Here is a 17,048-nt window from a genome sequence, read left to right on the forward strand (position 1 = left end):
CCATGCCTGCCTAAATCAAGCACATGGAAAGCCTTTGCTGAGTATACATTTAGAATTAAATTATAATACTGGTCCTCTTCGGAGTGCAATTTAAAGTTCAGTTTCATTTCATTGCAGCTTACAAAGTAAATATAGATTTTCAGTTGTACTCATCTCCATTTATATAGATATATTTTGACAACAAAGTTCAGTGAACCTCTTCACTGGAAGGAAGGAAAATTCCATTAGAAGCAGAAAAGGGAGCATTTCTGCATGATTCATTTATTGTACAATGCAGAGAATCTTTAGCAAGTGTAGGCAAATTCTTGCAGATTATAGACTAAACTGAAAATGGAATGGTTCATTTCTGAACATAGAGGTCAATATACAGAAAAGCATATCTGCTGATTCCTATGGAAATGTAGTTTCTGTTAAAAACATAAGATATGAAAGCTTTAGTTTAGCAACATCATACTAAAGAAGTCATTGCAGATTGGATTGTTTAATTTTTAATAAAAAACAAAGGTCCAGAATTAGAATAAAAGGCAATATATATAAAGTCCTTGAATTAGCCAAAGTGCAGGTTTTCTACAAGCATTATGTGAAAAAATAGATCAGTCTCCTTAAGTATGTATCAGATCTCTCAAACAGGATTTGACCTAATTTAATTTTATGGCTAAGAAAAAGCCTCACCTATTTCCTAAATTAAGAAATAATGAATGCTAACATGCAAACATAATAAATTATTAGTGTCTGTATATCTATGTCCATAATGCACTAACAATTGGAAAGAACTTTCTGATTTAAAATGGAAATTAAATTTGCAAAAAGTAAAGTGCAATTTAACATGGATTAATGCTGCTAATATTTGATGGCAAGAGGACACAATGGCCACTGCGATTCCCTTTTTTATTCCAAGGTTTGCTCAAAATTTCCCATCCTTAACTGAGTAGAACACACCAAGGCCCATCTGATGCCCTTTGTCTTTTTCCAAACTTGTTTTCCTGAAATTCCTTCCGTTAAATCTCCCTTTAATGTTGATTTCAACTTTGTTTAACTTGTGCTCACTTCTGCGTAGCTGCTTTCTTTCCTTCATATATCTAGTTGTGCCTAAAGTGAGAATATTTTTTTAAATGGGCTGTGCTTGACTGCGAAATACGTTGTGGGCATGCCCCATTTCTCACACAGCTATTTAACTACAGCCAGGAATTTGCAAGCAAAGGTAGCTGGTTTGCAGATGTGGACACTTACTTTTGCACATACATTTCTAGTACCCCCAGAAAACCTTGTACAAGTATGTGATGAGAGGGAAGTTTAAGGCATGCTGTATGTTTGTCTGTTAGTATGGTAGAAAGTGTTTTGTCCAAGTTTGTTTGTTTGTTTGTTTGCCCAAAAACATTTGATATATTATTTCCTTATTACTGATGTTCATATATTTCAGAGGAAATAATAGCAAGGATGGGAAGAGCCTTTGGAAAGGAGCTTGATAATGAGAATCTTACAACAATTTTCTTAATAAAACATGTACTCTTCATCTAAAAACTTCGCCTATTCCCTCCAAGTCTGCATATGTCAGATCTGCATGCACAGAAAATGCTCTTCTTTAAGTTTTGCTGGAGCAAAGTTAAAGCACTGACCATCTTTTCAGAAGCAGGATATGTGGAAGTACTCAGTGTACTGGGTGCATGCAGAGTTGTCACCTTAGACATGACTATGACATGCATACATGTTCCATTGATTGGACTGGAGTTGCACAGACTTTTAGCCTTGTCAGCCACTCCTAGGCATACAAGGATTTCCCTGTAGCTCCACACATGCATCTTTTTGTATGAATGATTTTTCTCTGACACTAGTTCAGAAGAATCCTGTTAACCATTACATAATCGAGCATATACATAAGCTTTCAGCTTAACTGTTGGAGATAAATTCATTCCAATATATTCTCAAGGAAATGAAGAATTAGCTAAGAGAACAATTTCCAAGAAAATAACACATTCGGTGTTTAAAAAGAAAGACAGAAAAAAAGAAAGCTTTGCTTCCAAGGATGTAGTTCAGTGACTATGGCAGTAATAAAACAAAAAAGTGTTTCTGCTTCACAGACTTGATCCTGAGGTGCTGGACCCCTAAGCTTGCATTGTACTCAATGAAGGTTTATGGATCTCAGTACCTTGATAAGGTTTTTGCAACTGGGTGAGAGCAGGCTATATGATGCTATTTAAGAGACAGCATGGAACAGACTGGGCTCCCAACCAAGCTACGTTAAATCTATTCTGTTTATTTTTATTGTTTTGTTTTATGACTTATCCATTCACTTCACTGTTGGTGAGTAAAATAAAATACCAAGTCAAATACAGTCCTTTCTATCTGCACTGTTAAGATTCTAGTTAGGAGTGTGACCCATCTCAGGGTTTATTGTTCCCAACAGTTATTACTTAATGAATTTTTGGAACAGCAGATAAAGTAAAAGGACACAGAAACCTCTCTTACATAAAATACCTCATTGATTATTACAGGTGATTGAAACTGACGTTTTTAAAAGTTATTCCAGCAAGTTATTTATTTATCCCAACTCCTGAAACAAGATCAAACCATGTAAAAGAAATATACTGTTCTGTTGTGTGGCAATATTAACAGAAGAGAACTACTTTGATAAATTGCCAGTAATGATAAACACAGTCCAGGAATCAACTGTGTCCTATCATTTTACTTTTCATGCTCCTAAAGAAACCCAACAGTCTTGATTTGTCAGATAAAGGAGGAAGTAAACATTTGTGAAAAACGTATTTTGCACAATATGCATTTAGTCTTGAAATGATCACTTCTTCAATTGTATGTGCACAATGCATGCTTAATGCCTGGGAACCAGTTACTGGCAAAGCAGCGTATTAAATCCTGACCTATACAACTGTGCCATACCACAAAGGTCTCTTCATGCTGGACCTCAGCTGAAAGGAAACCCATGTAGCTTTTGCCTCAAAGACCTGATTTTTCATGTCTGACATATTATTTAACATACATATAACCTGCTGGATATTTAAGCAGTTTAATAGGTCAGATAGAAATAATTATTTGATATATTTGAATCTGTTGGGTGATATGCTATTTCAAAAGGACCAAATTCAATAAGACAGGAGGTGCTCCTGTTGCAATTCTTATTGTAACAATCCGGCTCAAACAAATCAAAATTGATACTTCAGTTCCATGGACATGCTGACAGTCTAAAAGATAATCTTACCTCTGATAATCTTACCTCTTTGAATGTCTATAAAATAAGGCCTTTCCTTTCTGCTTCTACTGATTAGACTAGCTTGCCTGCTAAAAATTGCTTTATGCTAAGTATAGGTTAGCTTGTTATGAGCAAGAACCCTAGTGCCAATAGCACCCATCACTTTTTTCCTAAACTGGATAAGAGTATATTTTGGCTATTAATGAAATGTGCTGACTTGGGAGAGATCTGTCTGGTCTGTTCATTTAGATGATGAGGTAACCGTGGGGAAGTTCTATGCCACCTTCCTGATACAGGACTACTTTAGGAAATTCAAGAAACGGAAAGAACAAGGACTGGTGGGGAAATATCCTGCAAAGAACACCACAATTGCACTACAGGTGACTTTGTTTTCTAAACTTTAACTAACCATGTTGCAAGTTTGTTGATATGAACAGGAATGACTATGGGTGAAATAAGCAGTGCCGTGAGGACTGTGTTTTGTTGAGAATTTGGGGGTCTTCCAACATTAAAAGGAGGAACCGTATTGTTCTGTATATTACAAGGTAAGTCCAAAAAATGCCTTTCTTGTGAAGCCTTGCTAAGTGATAACAAAATCTGTACAGTTTTCATGTAGAAACTGTTGAGTTTTAAAAGCCACTGGTATTAAAACTCCATGAGCCATCACAACAGCATTCTGAGACTTAAGTCCCCATGCAGGTTCAAATGACATGTGACTTTTGGTTGGTTTAGTTCACAGTAGTGACTCCTCCATATGATCCCTCTCTTCTCCATATACATAAGGATCTCTCAAGCAGGGGGGGTAGATGGATATATTGGAAATGAAATGAAAATGGTTTGAACACACATTCTGTATCCTCAAACATGCCTCTAGATACAATCTCCTGATTCACATATAATGCCAATTCATGGTTTAGGCATCCCATGAACCAGAGGGGCAGCGCATGAGTGAGCAAGTGCAATACCAGGCCTCCCATGCACTCCCAAATTCTGCTTGGATCTGCTTTCTGAATCAACCCAGGAATGGATCCTCTTCCAGGTTCTTTGTTTTAATGTCTGAGCTTGGCATTCTGGGTTGTTGAGGATTAAACAACATAGAAATTTAACCCAACAGCAAACAACAGGTTCAAATTTTGTACTGTTAAATCCTCAAGAACCCAGTATACTTTGGACATCATGACTAACAGTTTAGGAATGAGACATTCCCCCCTTGTTTTAGAAAGCAGATGCAAAATGGAAGTGTGTTCCCACATGGTCTTGAGGTGCACTGGATAACTTTGTGCTAGTTGCTAACTCTCAGCCTAACATACTTCACAAGTTTGCTGTGATAACATGGAAAGGAGCGGCCAGATTAAGTAAGCTGCTTTGGGTTCCTTGCAGAAAAACAGTGAGGGCTGTGTGTGCAAACATTAACCTTGTTAAAGAGCTATGCCTGAATAAGAAGTACCAGTTCCCTGTACAGGGCGTGGGATTGTGCATGTTTCCCTATCACCGGTGCCTCTACACATTTCAATTCTACTGTCGTTGTTTTTCAACCTCCCTGCATTCTCCTGAACATGAGCCAAACCTTCCTTTTGATCAAGAACCCTGATAAAGCTGGATTCCTAAATGGGTAGAGGGTTCTATTCATGTTCAAGTGAGTGAGAGTAGAAGCCCTTCTCAGACCTTCTGGGCAATGCAAGAAGGCTGAGAACAGTGAGAACAGGAATGAAAGTGTGCAGGGCAGAGATGACATGGTAACCCTTCATGATATTTCCTGTTTCGTCATAATGTCTGCACAGGCCAGTTTTTCTTGCTACAAAATATTTCTCAGCTTTTGTCTATCCCTTTTGTGATGCCCCTATTGCTCACGCTCAAAGCAATGTGCTTGGATGGGGTACCAGCTGAACCTTTCCCCACACCCTGTCACTTCTTTTGGAAATCCTTTGCTGAAGGTCCTTAAAACATGTTCAGTGGTCTTAAACCTGGGGATCTTGAAACATAACTCCTTTTTCTAGCTGTGTCCAAGTGGGGACCAACATTATATTGTCAGCTGAACAGTTTGTTTTCTCATATGTCTATGCTATATTATAAATAAATATTTTATAATAGCACCTTGATTTAAGGGCATTCACTATGACAAGGTTTCAGAACTGCTATTTAGTTCAAGCAAGCTTGCATCTTTTCTCCCCCCACCCCACCCTAAGTCCTGCATATTATGACAGAGTTCTTATTAGAATTGCAGGCCAGTGTGGCTGTTACACAGCCATTTTAATGTAAATATCTTGGGTAATATCGATTCATGTGAACATGTGCTAAATTGATTAATTCAGCATTCATCTTGGGATGAACACTGACTGGCTGAATTTTATAATTATGATGTCACACACCCCCCCCCCCAGCTTTATGGCAGATTGCCAAACCATGAACCTTAACCTGGGACTTTTCCAGTAATGGTTTGTATAACAGACAAAGATCTCTGCTGGGTATGTGATTGTTTTCCTCCTCTGTGTGAATGTGCATAACTAATCACTACAATTATAACTGTTGCGATACATTGAAGAGTATTTCTGTGGCAAATTCTACTCAAACAAGGATTGTAGCAAGGGAATGACATTGGTTCCAAGTATTTTGCACAGTACGCAGAGCTTAATTGGCTTTGTTAGGATTAATTCCCATGCCTTCAATTTCCTTAAACTCATTTTTGGAAGAGAAAGTAGCTGCCGTTCTACAAGCAGTCAAGAAATATAGCACATAGTCTCTTTGAACCAGTGATACTTGATCATGAGTATAGACCCAAATGTGTGCCTGGCTTTAGGCTTCTGGAAGCCCTTGTCACTTTACAAATTCAACTACTCAATTACTGCAAGCCACTGCTTTTACAACCTACACTCAACCAGACTCTGCTCTGAATATCTTATTTGATTCAGCTGCTCTAATGTTGGAATTTAAGTCATGGCGGATGCAAGGAATTTTATCCTGGAGGTGCCTAGCAAACATACTAGAGCAGGCCTAAGGTGAGGCCGATGTATAAGAGGCCCTGAACAACCTGAAAGAGCTCTGCTGGATGGCAAGTAGAGGACTGGAGAGAGGCAGTGAGAGGTTGTTCTGTAGCCACCCCTACTGCCTCCAAATATACCTGATTATAGACACTATCAAGGGCTAGATTGCATCTACTAGGAGTTTTCCTCCATTTGTGTGCAAGCCACCTCTCCTGAACTGTTGCATCAATTTCAGCCCCAGCATGTACTACAGAGCTGCACAAGTGCTGCTTCAGAGATGGCACTCAGGAATGAGTGTGCCAGCCATCCGGGCGGGCCTTCCTCTCACGTGAGCAGCAGGATGAGAAGCAGCTGAGTGGCAGCAGTGCCCAGTTGGGGATCTGTGCTGCAGTGGATGCCCCCCGCACTGCACCTCCCTCCCACTCTGGCTTGCCAGAGGGGTGTCCGCAACCCATCTGGGTAGAAGCAAGGGGGAAAGCAGCACTTCCCCCCTTTCTTGCTTGGGGTTGCCAGAGAGGCCTCCCCATCCCAGTGTCCATGAAAAGACACTGCCCACAGCTGGGAGGGGCTTTGCTGCCCACAGCTGGGAGGGGCGTCACTCAGGTGCTCATGGAAGGGGCCACAGCTCCTTGCTGTGTGGATCCCCACTGATTCCCGTTATTCCTGATTGTGGATCAGGTACTGCCCTCCTGCTTGAGTGTCCCATCTGGAGCAGAAGGGGAGAGTGCCTGACCAGCGGCTTGTTTTCTGCTGCACATCAGGACACGAGCCCTGTTTGAGCAGCAGAGACTGCTTGACTGACACAGTGGTCCAGACCTGGTTCGTGATCGCAGCTCTCAAAGTGAGGGGCATCATTCTACCCTGCGGTGTCCCATAGGATAGCGCCTAGAGGACTGAAAGGAAGAAAACAGAGGATAGGAGGCAGGTTACCAGGATGCGCCTGATATTCTTTCAGGCTCATCCATGTGCAAAAACAAAAAACAAAACAAAAGCACAAGGTAGAAATGTGCAGGATTGCTTGTTGTGACGTGTGAATCTGTTGAATATTTAGGTGTCATAGGATTGCACCCCTAAACTGTTAGACCTGCTTTTCCATAGGATGGTGTTAGCGTTAAATGCTCCAACTTTGGGGGAATGTGGGCTAATTGTGTATCTTTCCTGTAGAATTAGCATGTCTCACATGAGCAAGATGCTGTTTGGCTTTGAACAATCATTTGAACATGACCCTGACAGCACAAGAGTTGCTCATGATGGAATGGCTCCATTACTTGGGTCCTAAGATAAATGGATGGATGGATCCTAGAATCTCCTAGAATCTTTGGGTATCTAGTGGTACTGGTACCTACAGAACATGGTCGTGAATTTCAGATTGCACTGAACCACAAATTCTGTTTTACCGTCACAAGTAATTAAGAGGAGCTTGGAGGAAACATTTGTAGAGCCCATAGTCATAGCCAGAGACACAAGGGGCTTTGGTACAAATATTATTGCTATCATATATTAGGCAGATAACTGGCTGAAGTACAGGTTATTCTTGCTCCACATGGTCATTTCTGTTTCTCTTTCCATAAAATTTAAAGCAGGTGCCTTGTTCATTATTTTAGTTTAGGGCTATTTAAAAAACTTCATGTCTCATTATGAACATGTCTTGTTGTTACAGCATTGACAATAGAAGCCTTTTTGTTGGACAGGTGAGAAGAGGCTTTTTCCTGGGCCGTTTTTCTAGAACGTGCTCCCTCAAGAACTAGGATAGCCTGCATTCATTTGTAAAGATGCATCTTTTTATCTGGCTTTTACAGTTATGTAGCTCTTAATTTTGTGCTGGTTTTATTTGTTCAGACAAGCCACTGACACCTCTTATGAGCCTGAGCAAGTACTGGTGGACATGGGCATAATCTCACTTCAGATTAAGAGGAGCATCCTGAGATAAGGGGAAGGGAAGTAGAGGAAACTCTGTGAAAGGGATGACAGATGCTGAAGAACTAGAAGACACTCTACAGTTCTCTGTGGTCTCTGTGCATTCACATGTATGGGCTCTGCACCTGGGCAGGGCCTGTTTGTCAGGAAGATGTTCAAGCTGCTCGTTCTGGCAGGAGCACCTCCCCTCCCTCCCCCTGGTATATCTAGGAAGAACTCCCACCATTTCTCCCAGTTCTCCTCCAGGGTGTCTTGGGGCTTTCCTCTCTCCAGTAACTCTCCACATTGCCTTTTGTTTCCCACTTGGTCTTTACTGCATTCTGCTCCTTAGTTCATTCTCTAGCTCTGTTCTCTTAGTTTTCCTTTAAAAAACCCTCATTCTTTATAAAAATTTTCTTTAACAAAAACCCTCCTGTCATCATTTTTTCGGACTATCCTTTCTCTTACACTGTGTTTTTCTACTTTTCTAATGGCATTCAAGGCGCACCTTTGGGAAGTGCATGTGCTATGAGAGTTGTTTGCCTCGCATGGATGGACTGTCTCTCTGGCTCCTCTGCCTTGGCAGAGAGCACCTTGAAGAAGCCTGCCTGCACTGCCAGGCTTTCACTTGGCAGGCACAGTAAAACTGAGCAAGAAGGCTTCAGGCCGAACTGTGGAGCCGTGGCCTTTTGGCTGTGGACTTGGCCGCACCGGCACTGCCAGAGCACCCATCTACCTTGTGGGCCATTACATCTTCCCACCCTCTGCGGGCTCCATCAACTGCTCCATCCATGCCTTCCACACCTGGGCACCTGGACAAGGCCTGCCAGATGTGGAAGCGGGTAAAAGATGGTGAGGCACAAAAGGCCAAACACCAGAAATGGCCCAGGTGCCATTCTCCCCGGGTGTCATCTGTGTCTATGCCGGCAGCAGTCCCACCTTGGTCCATCCTGGCAATGGAACGGTCAGAGACGCAAGAGGAGATCTGGGACTTGCTGCTCTGCACTCTGGCCCTCCCGTTGTTGGGTCTCTCCATTGCAGCTCCTTGTGCCAGGACCAGCCTGCTCTGATGCGTCCACTGTGGCCAGCCGCTGACCCTTCATCACCCCAGACTGCTGGCTATTTGCCCACTTCCAGCCCTCACCCAAGAGAGCAGTCCAGATCCCCACTGCCAGTCTGGACCAGGAGGCCTACTGGATGCTGCCACCACCACCATTCTACTGTCAATATGAAGAGGAGAGAGGCCCAGCTGACCCCAGGGTCCATCACTGGGAGGACCCAAGTTACCACCCTGAGGAATATAGGATGCCAGTTGCATTGTCCCATTTGCACTCACAATGACAGTCAGAAGAGAACTGGGGAAAATGACGGGAGGTCCTTCTACATATACTAGGGGAGGGAGAAGAGGGGCTTCTGCCAGAATAAGTCTAGCTTGGAAATCTTCCCAAAACTGGTGCAGAGCCCATATATGTGCATGCACTCAAAGCACAGTAGTTGCAGGTAAGCAACTTTACTTTGTGGAAGCAGTGAAACTGAAACTGCTTTCAGGCAGCTGAGGATATGAGTGGAGGGCAACCCATAGAGCAAGAACTACAGGGCACCCAGTTCAACAACAGCCAAGAGGCTGAAGGTCAGTCAAGCAGAGGCAGTGAAACCAAGTCCTACAACGACAAGAGAAGGGTGATAGTTGTGGGAGAGTCTCTCCTGCATCAAATGGAAGTCCATGGATGTCATGAAGATCTATGGAGTTGCAGGGCATGCTGTCTCCTCGACGTACAGATTAGAGATGTGACTGAGGGGCTGGCAGTGCTGAGAAAGCCCACCGATACCTATCCCTTCTCGTCCATGTGGGAACAAACAGTACTTCCAAGTGGCGCTTCGAAGAATTCACATCAGTCTCTGAAGCTTCGCGAAGAAAACTCAAGATCTTTGGACCCAGATAGGCGTTTTCCCCTCCTCTGTCCTTCCAATATTCAGAATAGGAATAGAAGTAGGGAGAAAACTGCAGGTGAATGCCTGGCTACAAAGGTGGTGCCAGCATGAGAGAGTTGGACTCTGGGGCCAAAAGTTACTTGCAAGGGATGGATTGCATCTCACAAGGACAGGCTACAAAGGAAGAGTACAGAGAGGTAGCACGGAATGGTGGGAATGGTGGCAGGAAGGCCAAAGGTGAGACTGAGTTTGGTGAGGTGTGCTAAAGGGAACAAAAAGTGAGAGCCAGTGTGGTGCAGTGGTTCAGAGCCTGGGACTGGGACTCAGATGACCTGGGTTCGAGTCCCCGCTCAGCCATGGAGCCAGCTGGGTGACTTGGGCCAGTCACAGACTCTCAGCCCAGTCTACCTCACAGGGTTGTTCTTGTGGGGATAAGATGGAGGAGGAGAATGATGTAAGCTGTCTTGAGCCCTTTGTAAGAAAAAGGCAGGATATAAATCGAAAATAATTTTTTTAAAAAAAGCTTTCTTCAGATTATATGCGTAGTAAAAGATAGAGGAAAGAGTGGTTCAGCTATTCTGAGGGGATGGCAAAATGACAAGGCAGAACTGCTCAGTTGTTAGATTGGCTCAGCCTTCTCCAAAAGACAGTCTATGAACTCCCTGAAAAAAGTGCCATCCAAGCTGAAGTGGATGGCAATAAAGATAGAGGCACATTGATTCAGTCAACAGGACCCAAAGCAAGGCAGGGTCTAAACACAGTCCGAAGTCCAATAGTGAAATAAGCAAGTCATACTCATGGGAGAGGCCAAGGTCAGGAACCAGGAGTATGCAGTGGAGCAAGGGAAGGATGTGGCCCCAAACAAGCCAGAGCCTAATGGATGGTAACACAGCAGAACGGGTACTTTGGGGCAGGATTCAGGAGCAGCAAGTCACAGCATGGCAGGGAACGGAAGGCAGTAAGATGGCAAGGCAAAGCTGGACCTGCAACACGGAGCAGCACTCAGAAGACCAATGCTACTGTGGCAGCATCTGGAGGGAAGAACTTGCTGTTGCACCGCTCCTTCCCCATAACTCCCAGCTGGTGCTCATTGAGGGAACTGGGACCAACCCTGCAACTACCAGGGTGCTTGTTCTTATTATTGATCACCAGATGGAGCCCTGGAGCTGCCGATATCCTGGCAAGGACAAGGATAATGGGCTAAAGTTACAGGAAGCCACATTCCAGCTGAACATCAGGAAAAACTAGCTGCCTATTAGAGCAATATGCCAATGGAACTATTTACCTAGAAAGCTCTCTTGCACTAGAAGCATTCAAAATGCAGCTGGAGAGCCATGTGTTAGAGATGCTTTATTGGCCCTCTCCAACTTCACTATTCAGTGATTTGTGCTTTGCTAGTAAGCAAATCTATATATTATTAATAACATTTGTATACCACCTAATTCACTGAAAAGCCACTGAGGCAGTATGCAACAATTTTAAACAAAACCTTACCAAATTGGGTGGTTTTCCCATGGTCAAATCAAGCCTTCCATGGCTTAAACTACCCATGTTAGCTTGTTATGAGCCACAGCATGTTTCTGGCAACATTCGCCTAATTACCTGCATAGAGATAGCTCACTATGTCATATGAACCTAGTCAGAATGGTTAGTTGGAGGGTTAAACAATCCTCAAATAACCCTTCAATAGCCCATGAGTTATGTTTAAACTACAGTGGCTTGTTCTGATTGTGTGGTCCTTTCCACTGTGCTATGGCTTTATTGCTTTGTTGTACACCACCTTGATGGCTTTTTGGCAAATTAGGTTGTGTGTATGTGTTAATAATAGCCATCATCATCATCATCATCATCATCATCATCATCATCTATAATATAAATTTATTTACAAGTAGAACACATTCTAAAGTAAGAGATTTCACTTTAGTCTTCTCAGAGGATTTTGTCCAAATGTTCCCTTCTGTGAAAGAGGAAGCATTCTCTGACAGATCTTTTCCATCTGTGGAAGGGGAAAATTTGTTACAATACCATTTGAAAGTTTTGCTTAATCCCCTTGTATAATTGCCCCTACTTACATTCAGTGGTATCTGTGCAATTTCTATGATTTTGTGTGTGGGATTTTCTTCTGAATAATTTTGCAGCATTTGCATAAGTTGGATATGTTGGGCTGTGCGCAGATTTGTTTCAGTATTACACTGATTGCTTCAGTCTGATACTGCGAGTGGCACACCCTTTATCATTACTATGAATCAGCAGTTGCCTATGGCGCTAGGCAAATCAAGTTTTGAGTGGGTCCAGTTGTCTGGTGCTCTTAATGCTACAGGAAGACTCAGCATGGGAAACTCAGTGGAAATCCCCAGAACCATGAGCTTATCTGGCCACTGTGAACCAGGGGACATTTCAAAGGCCTTAGAGAAACACAGGGCACAGCATTCTCAGAAAACCCACAGAATGGTAGAATGAGATAGCCTGGGAGGAAGTGGATTTTCTCAGCCAAGCAGATAGAGAAATTTTGCAAGAGCAAAACTATGGTGGTTTGTGGAGGAGATGAGCTTTTAAATCCCTTTTCCATTCTCTTAACTATAAACACAAGACTTGTAATAAATCTCTCGCGAAAATAGATTCCTTTCAACATGAAGATGATGGCTTGAATCCAGTGGTGGCTTTCTGCCAGGGGAGCAGATTTCCTTTCCCCTTGTAGTCCCTGCACCCCCAAAACTTGAACTGAAGGAACTGAGTAAGTCTCAGTTGTAGAAGGGAGACATTATTCTGTTTGGGAAATGCATAAATATAGTTCTGCAAGAAAGTTATCCCATTACTCTTAGCTAACTAATAGAACAAAGTTTCCTAATCCACAAGAATGACAAGTCTGACTTTGTATATATTAGATGATTTCAATACTTCAATACTTTAATACCTGATTCAAATGTAGTATTTAAACCTTGTTGTGTTCTCACAGATATATCTTTTAAAATTTCTGAAATAATATTTTCTGTTGTTGTAACTTAAGAAAGAAAAACTATGAAGACTATGAATACCAGCAGAAAATCACTTGCATGTTTTTGTTTGTAGTCATAATGCTGAACTCATAACTTTGTTTGCAGTCATAAAACCGAACATTTTCCCCTAAATCTTTCATTGGAATTAAAACGTGATTGTGAAGCCAGGCTTTGAAGTGCATTTGGCACATGCTTAAACCATCTTAATTTGTTATATCTGCATCGAACCAACTATGGCTCAGACAGTCACCTGCCCTTCTGTCAGGTTGCAAGGTGAGAAACAGCACTCATGGTTTATCAGTCTAGTGCCTGGGTGGAGCCATGGATTCACTGCCTGTCTGAGGACTTAACCAGGGTGAGGGAAATAAACCCATAGCTACTCTGAACTATGGAAAAGTATTATGTCTGCACTAAGCCTTTAACAGCATCAAAACTGAAATGGGACTTTGAACATCTGTCTTTTGCAATTTTAAGATAAGGGTTCAAATTGAGATAGGAGAGATAATTAGATAAGATTAGGTAATGTCGCTCCAAAGTACAATAATTTTCATAGTTTTCAGTACTTTATGGTTGATAATATAAAACAATCTAAAATATTTTAGATTTTCCTCCAAATTCTTTTACAACGTTTCTTAAGAATTTGCTACAAAAATATGGTGTAGTGCCAAATCACACCTTAAGACTTCTGTTACGTAAAGGAACAACTTTAGATAAAGCCTTAGTTATTGTTTACCCTAATCAAACATTTAATGGTGACCTTCTCCTTATTATCAACTACTTAATTATAGAATCACAGAATCTTATTTAGAAAGCAACAGCATAATAAAGATTTAGTACTGTGGTAAGAGGGGAGTGGTTAATTCTTTGTCAGTAGTTATGGAAACTTAAATTCATGCCCAGTACTCATAAGGCTATTTGCAAAGTAAATGTGTAGCAGAGCCTAAATGCCTTTAATTATTAATGTCCAATGCGTCGTATAGAGCTTTGCCTGTTCGTTACATTTCCCTTGGAGAAAATACATACGGATTCTCTATACCTGTATGGATATAATGTGTAACGCAATGAGAAAGGGAGAGACTACTGCTTGTAATTTCAAAAGCAAGGCCGTCCTATTCTTTATGAAATGCCCCGAACCCTCAATTAGCAATCATAACCATAATAAACATGCTGTGATGGAAAATTAGAAGAGCTTTTCAGTGGTCACTGGATGCAGATGGGCTCAGTACGTCACTCTGCTTCAACTTCATTGGCCTGCCATGTTCTTCCTGGGCTCACACTGAAGCTCAGCTGGATTTGACAATAGGACACAGAGTCCTCTATACAGAGAGAATGAAGGAAACACGAGCATCCGGGAGTTGCAGTAGGATGGGTTCTATGAAGACAAGTCGTTCCAAGGAGTCCAGACTTGACTACTACGTTTCTTATGTTCACTGCTACAGTGTAGGTGTCCTGCTGTTTTAATTTGTGTTATTGCATGATTTAGTTGTGTGGGTGTCCTTCTAATATTTAGTGTCTTATTTTATTAGATACTGATTAATTGCATAGTTATCAGAATAAATTTGCACTTCATTTCTTTCCTATATATCAGTGCAGATAAGAGATACAAGAAAGGTAGCAACAGTTCACACTTTTATTTATTCATTTTCTCTCATGGTCTGCAGGGTTTTGACATTTTGGGCTGCTTATCTGGGCTTATACTTCTGGGCTGCTTTGTTTCATAAAAACTAGCTTTTTTAAAAAAAAGCTAACCTTGCAGCATTTTTCTAAATATTTATTAACACAAGTATTGTCTGCTTCAAGTGAATACTAACACTTTTGATGGTTTATGAATTTCATGAAACTAGCACTGTCTTTGATTTTAAGATGAGCAGTACTTTCATAAGAGTTCAAATATAAAATCTTCCAGCACAAAAAAGGGGGATTTGGAATTTTTACTCTTTATTTATAGATCAGGGTTCCTTGTAGTAGTTAAAACCAATTTCACTGAAGGCAGCGCAAAAGAACAAATACAGAGTTGTAGGGAAAACTCTTCAATTTATATTTGACTATAAAGTATACAAAAGTGTTTGTATAATGGTTTATACTGCAAGTAAGGAGTGCTTTCTTAAATCTAAATGCTTGTCTCTGAAATGGAGGAGGAAATGTGATAATATTACTTTAACCTAATTCCAAAGTGAGTACGTCTTTTATACATTTATTATTGATTATAATAATATTTGTCTTATTTTTAAAAAATCATTGTCAAGCATATGTGAATACTTAATCAGTGACCTGTCATGTGGTATATTTTACCTATTGAGGTATTCTCAGATTTTTAAAGTAACAGACGTGTGTATCCATTTCTCGCTTTTCTTTTTCAAAGAGAACATTGTTATTTGTGATTTCAAAAGCTGTGTGCATTTGTGGGTATGGATAGATTCATGTGGGTGTATTAATCATTAATTGTACTGTGAAAAATTGTAGGAACCTCGTGCCTCCCAAAGCACAGCTGCCTTGAATTGCCATGTCAGTTAGAAGTTGTAATCTTGTGTGTTAAGGAACAACTTACTGAAGAGACAGCCCTGTTTTGATTAAGTAATAATGACTGCCTAGTTAAGATGAAGTCCTTGAAAGTCAAAGTGCCTCAGTTTTAGGATTATTTGGGTCCAACATCTTACATCTGAATAAAAATGTGTAGGTCTGTATTGTGAGCATGTTAAACTTCCTTGTATATATGCAATGTAACATTTAAGCCCAGGTGGCCCACACCCATTTCCAGTGCAGACATTTATGAGACAGAATACAAAAAGTTTGTCACAAAATGGAAATAAATGATGTTCCAGAGTCAGTTACCTGGTAAGTCTCCATGTAGATAATGGGCTGGATCTAGAATCAAGCTTCTGCCATTGGAAGGACATGCTTGTGGAAGAGGGCTTCTGCATCCTTTCCCCCTGCACAGACCCCCTCACACACCCTTGGAAAGATTTGGTGTGGAGAAGGAAAGGGCACAAGTCCCATTTTTGGCAGGGGTATTCTTTCAATGGCAGAAGGTAGACGCTGGATCCATCCTCAGATATATTGCAAAGTGAATCAAATGTTCCATTAATTATTTATTCTATTCACAAGACAAAATAATTTCCTTCATTTTTCTAAAAGTAAAATCTAAAATGCTAAGTGTATCCTTATTTTGTGTCAAAATATGCTAACATGTTGTGTTAATATGTTATTAATTAGCATGGGAAAACTTACTCATTTGTATTATTTTGGGGTTATTTTCAATGCCACTTCAGTCTTCAAGCTTGTAGTTTTACCTGATGTGAGTTAGATCTGCTCAGCTATTCAGTGGGTGGGTTCCCATGGCATGTCAAGCCTCCGCCCTGCCCCGTGAATAAGCTGATTCACACAGGCAAGAGACAGTACAAGTGAGGTGGCAAAAAGGCCACGGGTGGAGGGGGAGGAGACCACCAAGCGCGGTGGGAGGGCACAGGCTGCTGCAGTGCAGCACAATGCCAGCCAGTCCAAAGGAACCGAGTTCCCTTGCCAGGAGAAGGGCAGGGTTTCGGCCATCCGTGCCCAAAGCCGTAGCAGTGTTTTTAACACCCGTGATGAAATGGTTCTGCCAGGTTCACTGTGTGCGTTTCCAAAAAATAAGCCACCTGAGGGAAGCAGTCTGGCCTTGGACAAGGCACCATCGCTAATTAACCAGGATGTGACACCAGGTTATGCCAGCTCAGTAAGTGTGATGCAGAGCGAACAGACACCCCAAAGGATTCGCACTGGAAACAGTGCAGTCCGGTGGTTCTCCACCCGTGCTGAGTGCTCGGGTCAGTGACTTCGAGTCAGTCCTCACCACATGTGTTTTTAGAGTGCAGTATTCATTTGAGGAGTACAGAATGGCAGAGTCACACATCACAACAGGCAATACTGCACAGTTTCCACTGTGTGAGGGTTTTCACATGAATGTGCCAGAAAGACGATCAGGCTTAGCATGGTAGCTCCCCTCCCATCTGCCATATTCTTGTTGGCTGCGTGCCACAGTGGATTTCCCCACTGTTCCCC

At 41.7% G+C, this 17,048-nt stretch overlaps 1 protein-coding gene across 1 annotated transcript in view; it reads left to right on the forward strand.

Moving 5' to 3' along the window:
- Positions 1-17,048, forward strand: part of CACNA1D (calcium voltage-gated channel subunit alpha1 D) — a 240,186-nt gene that overhangs the window by 202,819 nt on the left and 20,319 nt on the right. The window contains exon 39 of the mRNA XM_044451181.1: positions 3,455-3,585. Coding sequence (XP_044307116.1) covers positions 3,455-3,585 — 131 coding nt within the window. The remainder of the gene's footprint in view (positions 1-3,454; positions 3,586-17,048) is intronic.

This window comes from Varanus komodoensis, unplaced genomic scaffold (assembly GCF_004798865.1).
Source record: "Varanus komodoensis strain SLA01 unplaced genomic scaffold, ASM479886v1 scaffold6_2, whole genome shotgun sequence".
Lineage (NCBI taxonomy): Eukaryota > Metazoa > Chordata > Lepidosauria > Squamata > Varanidae > Varanus > Varanus komodoensis.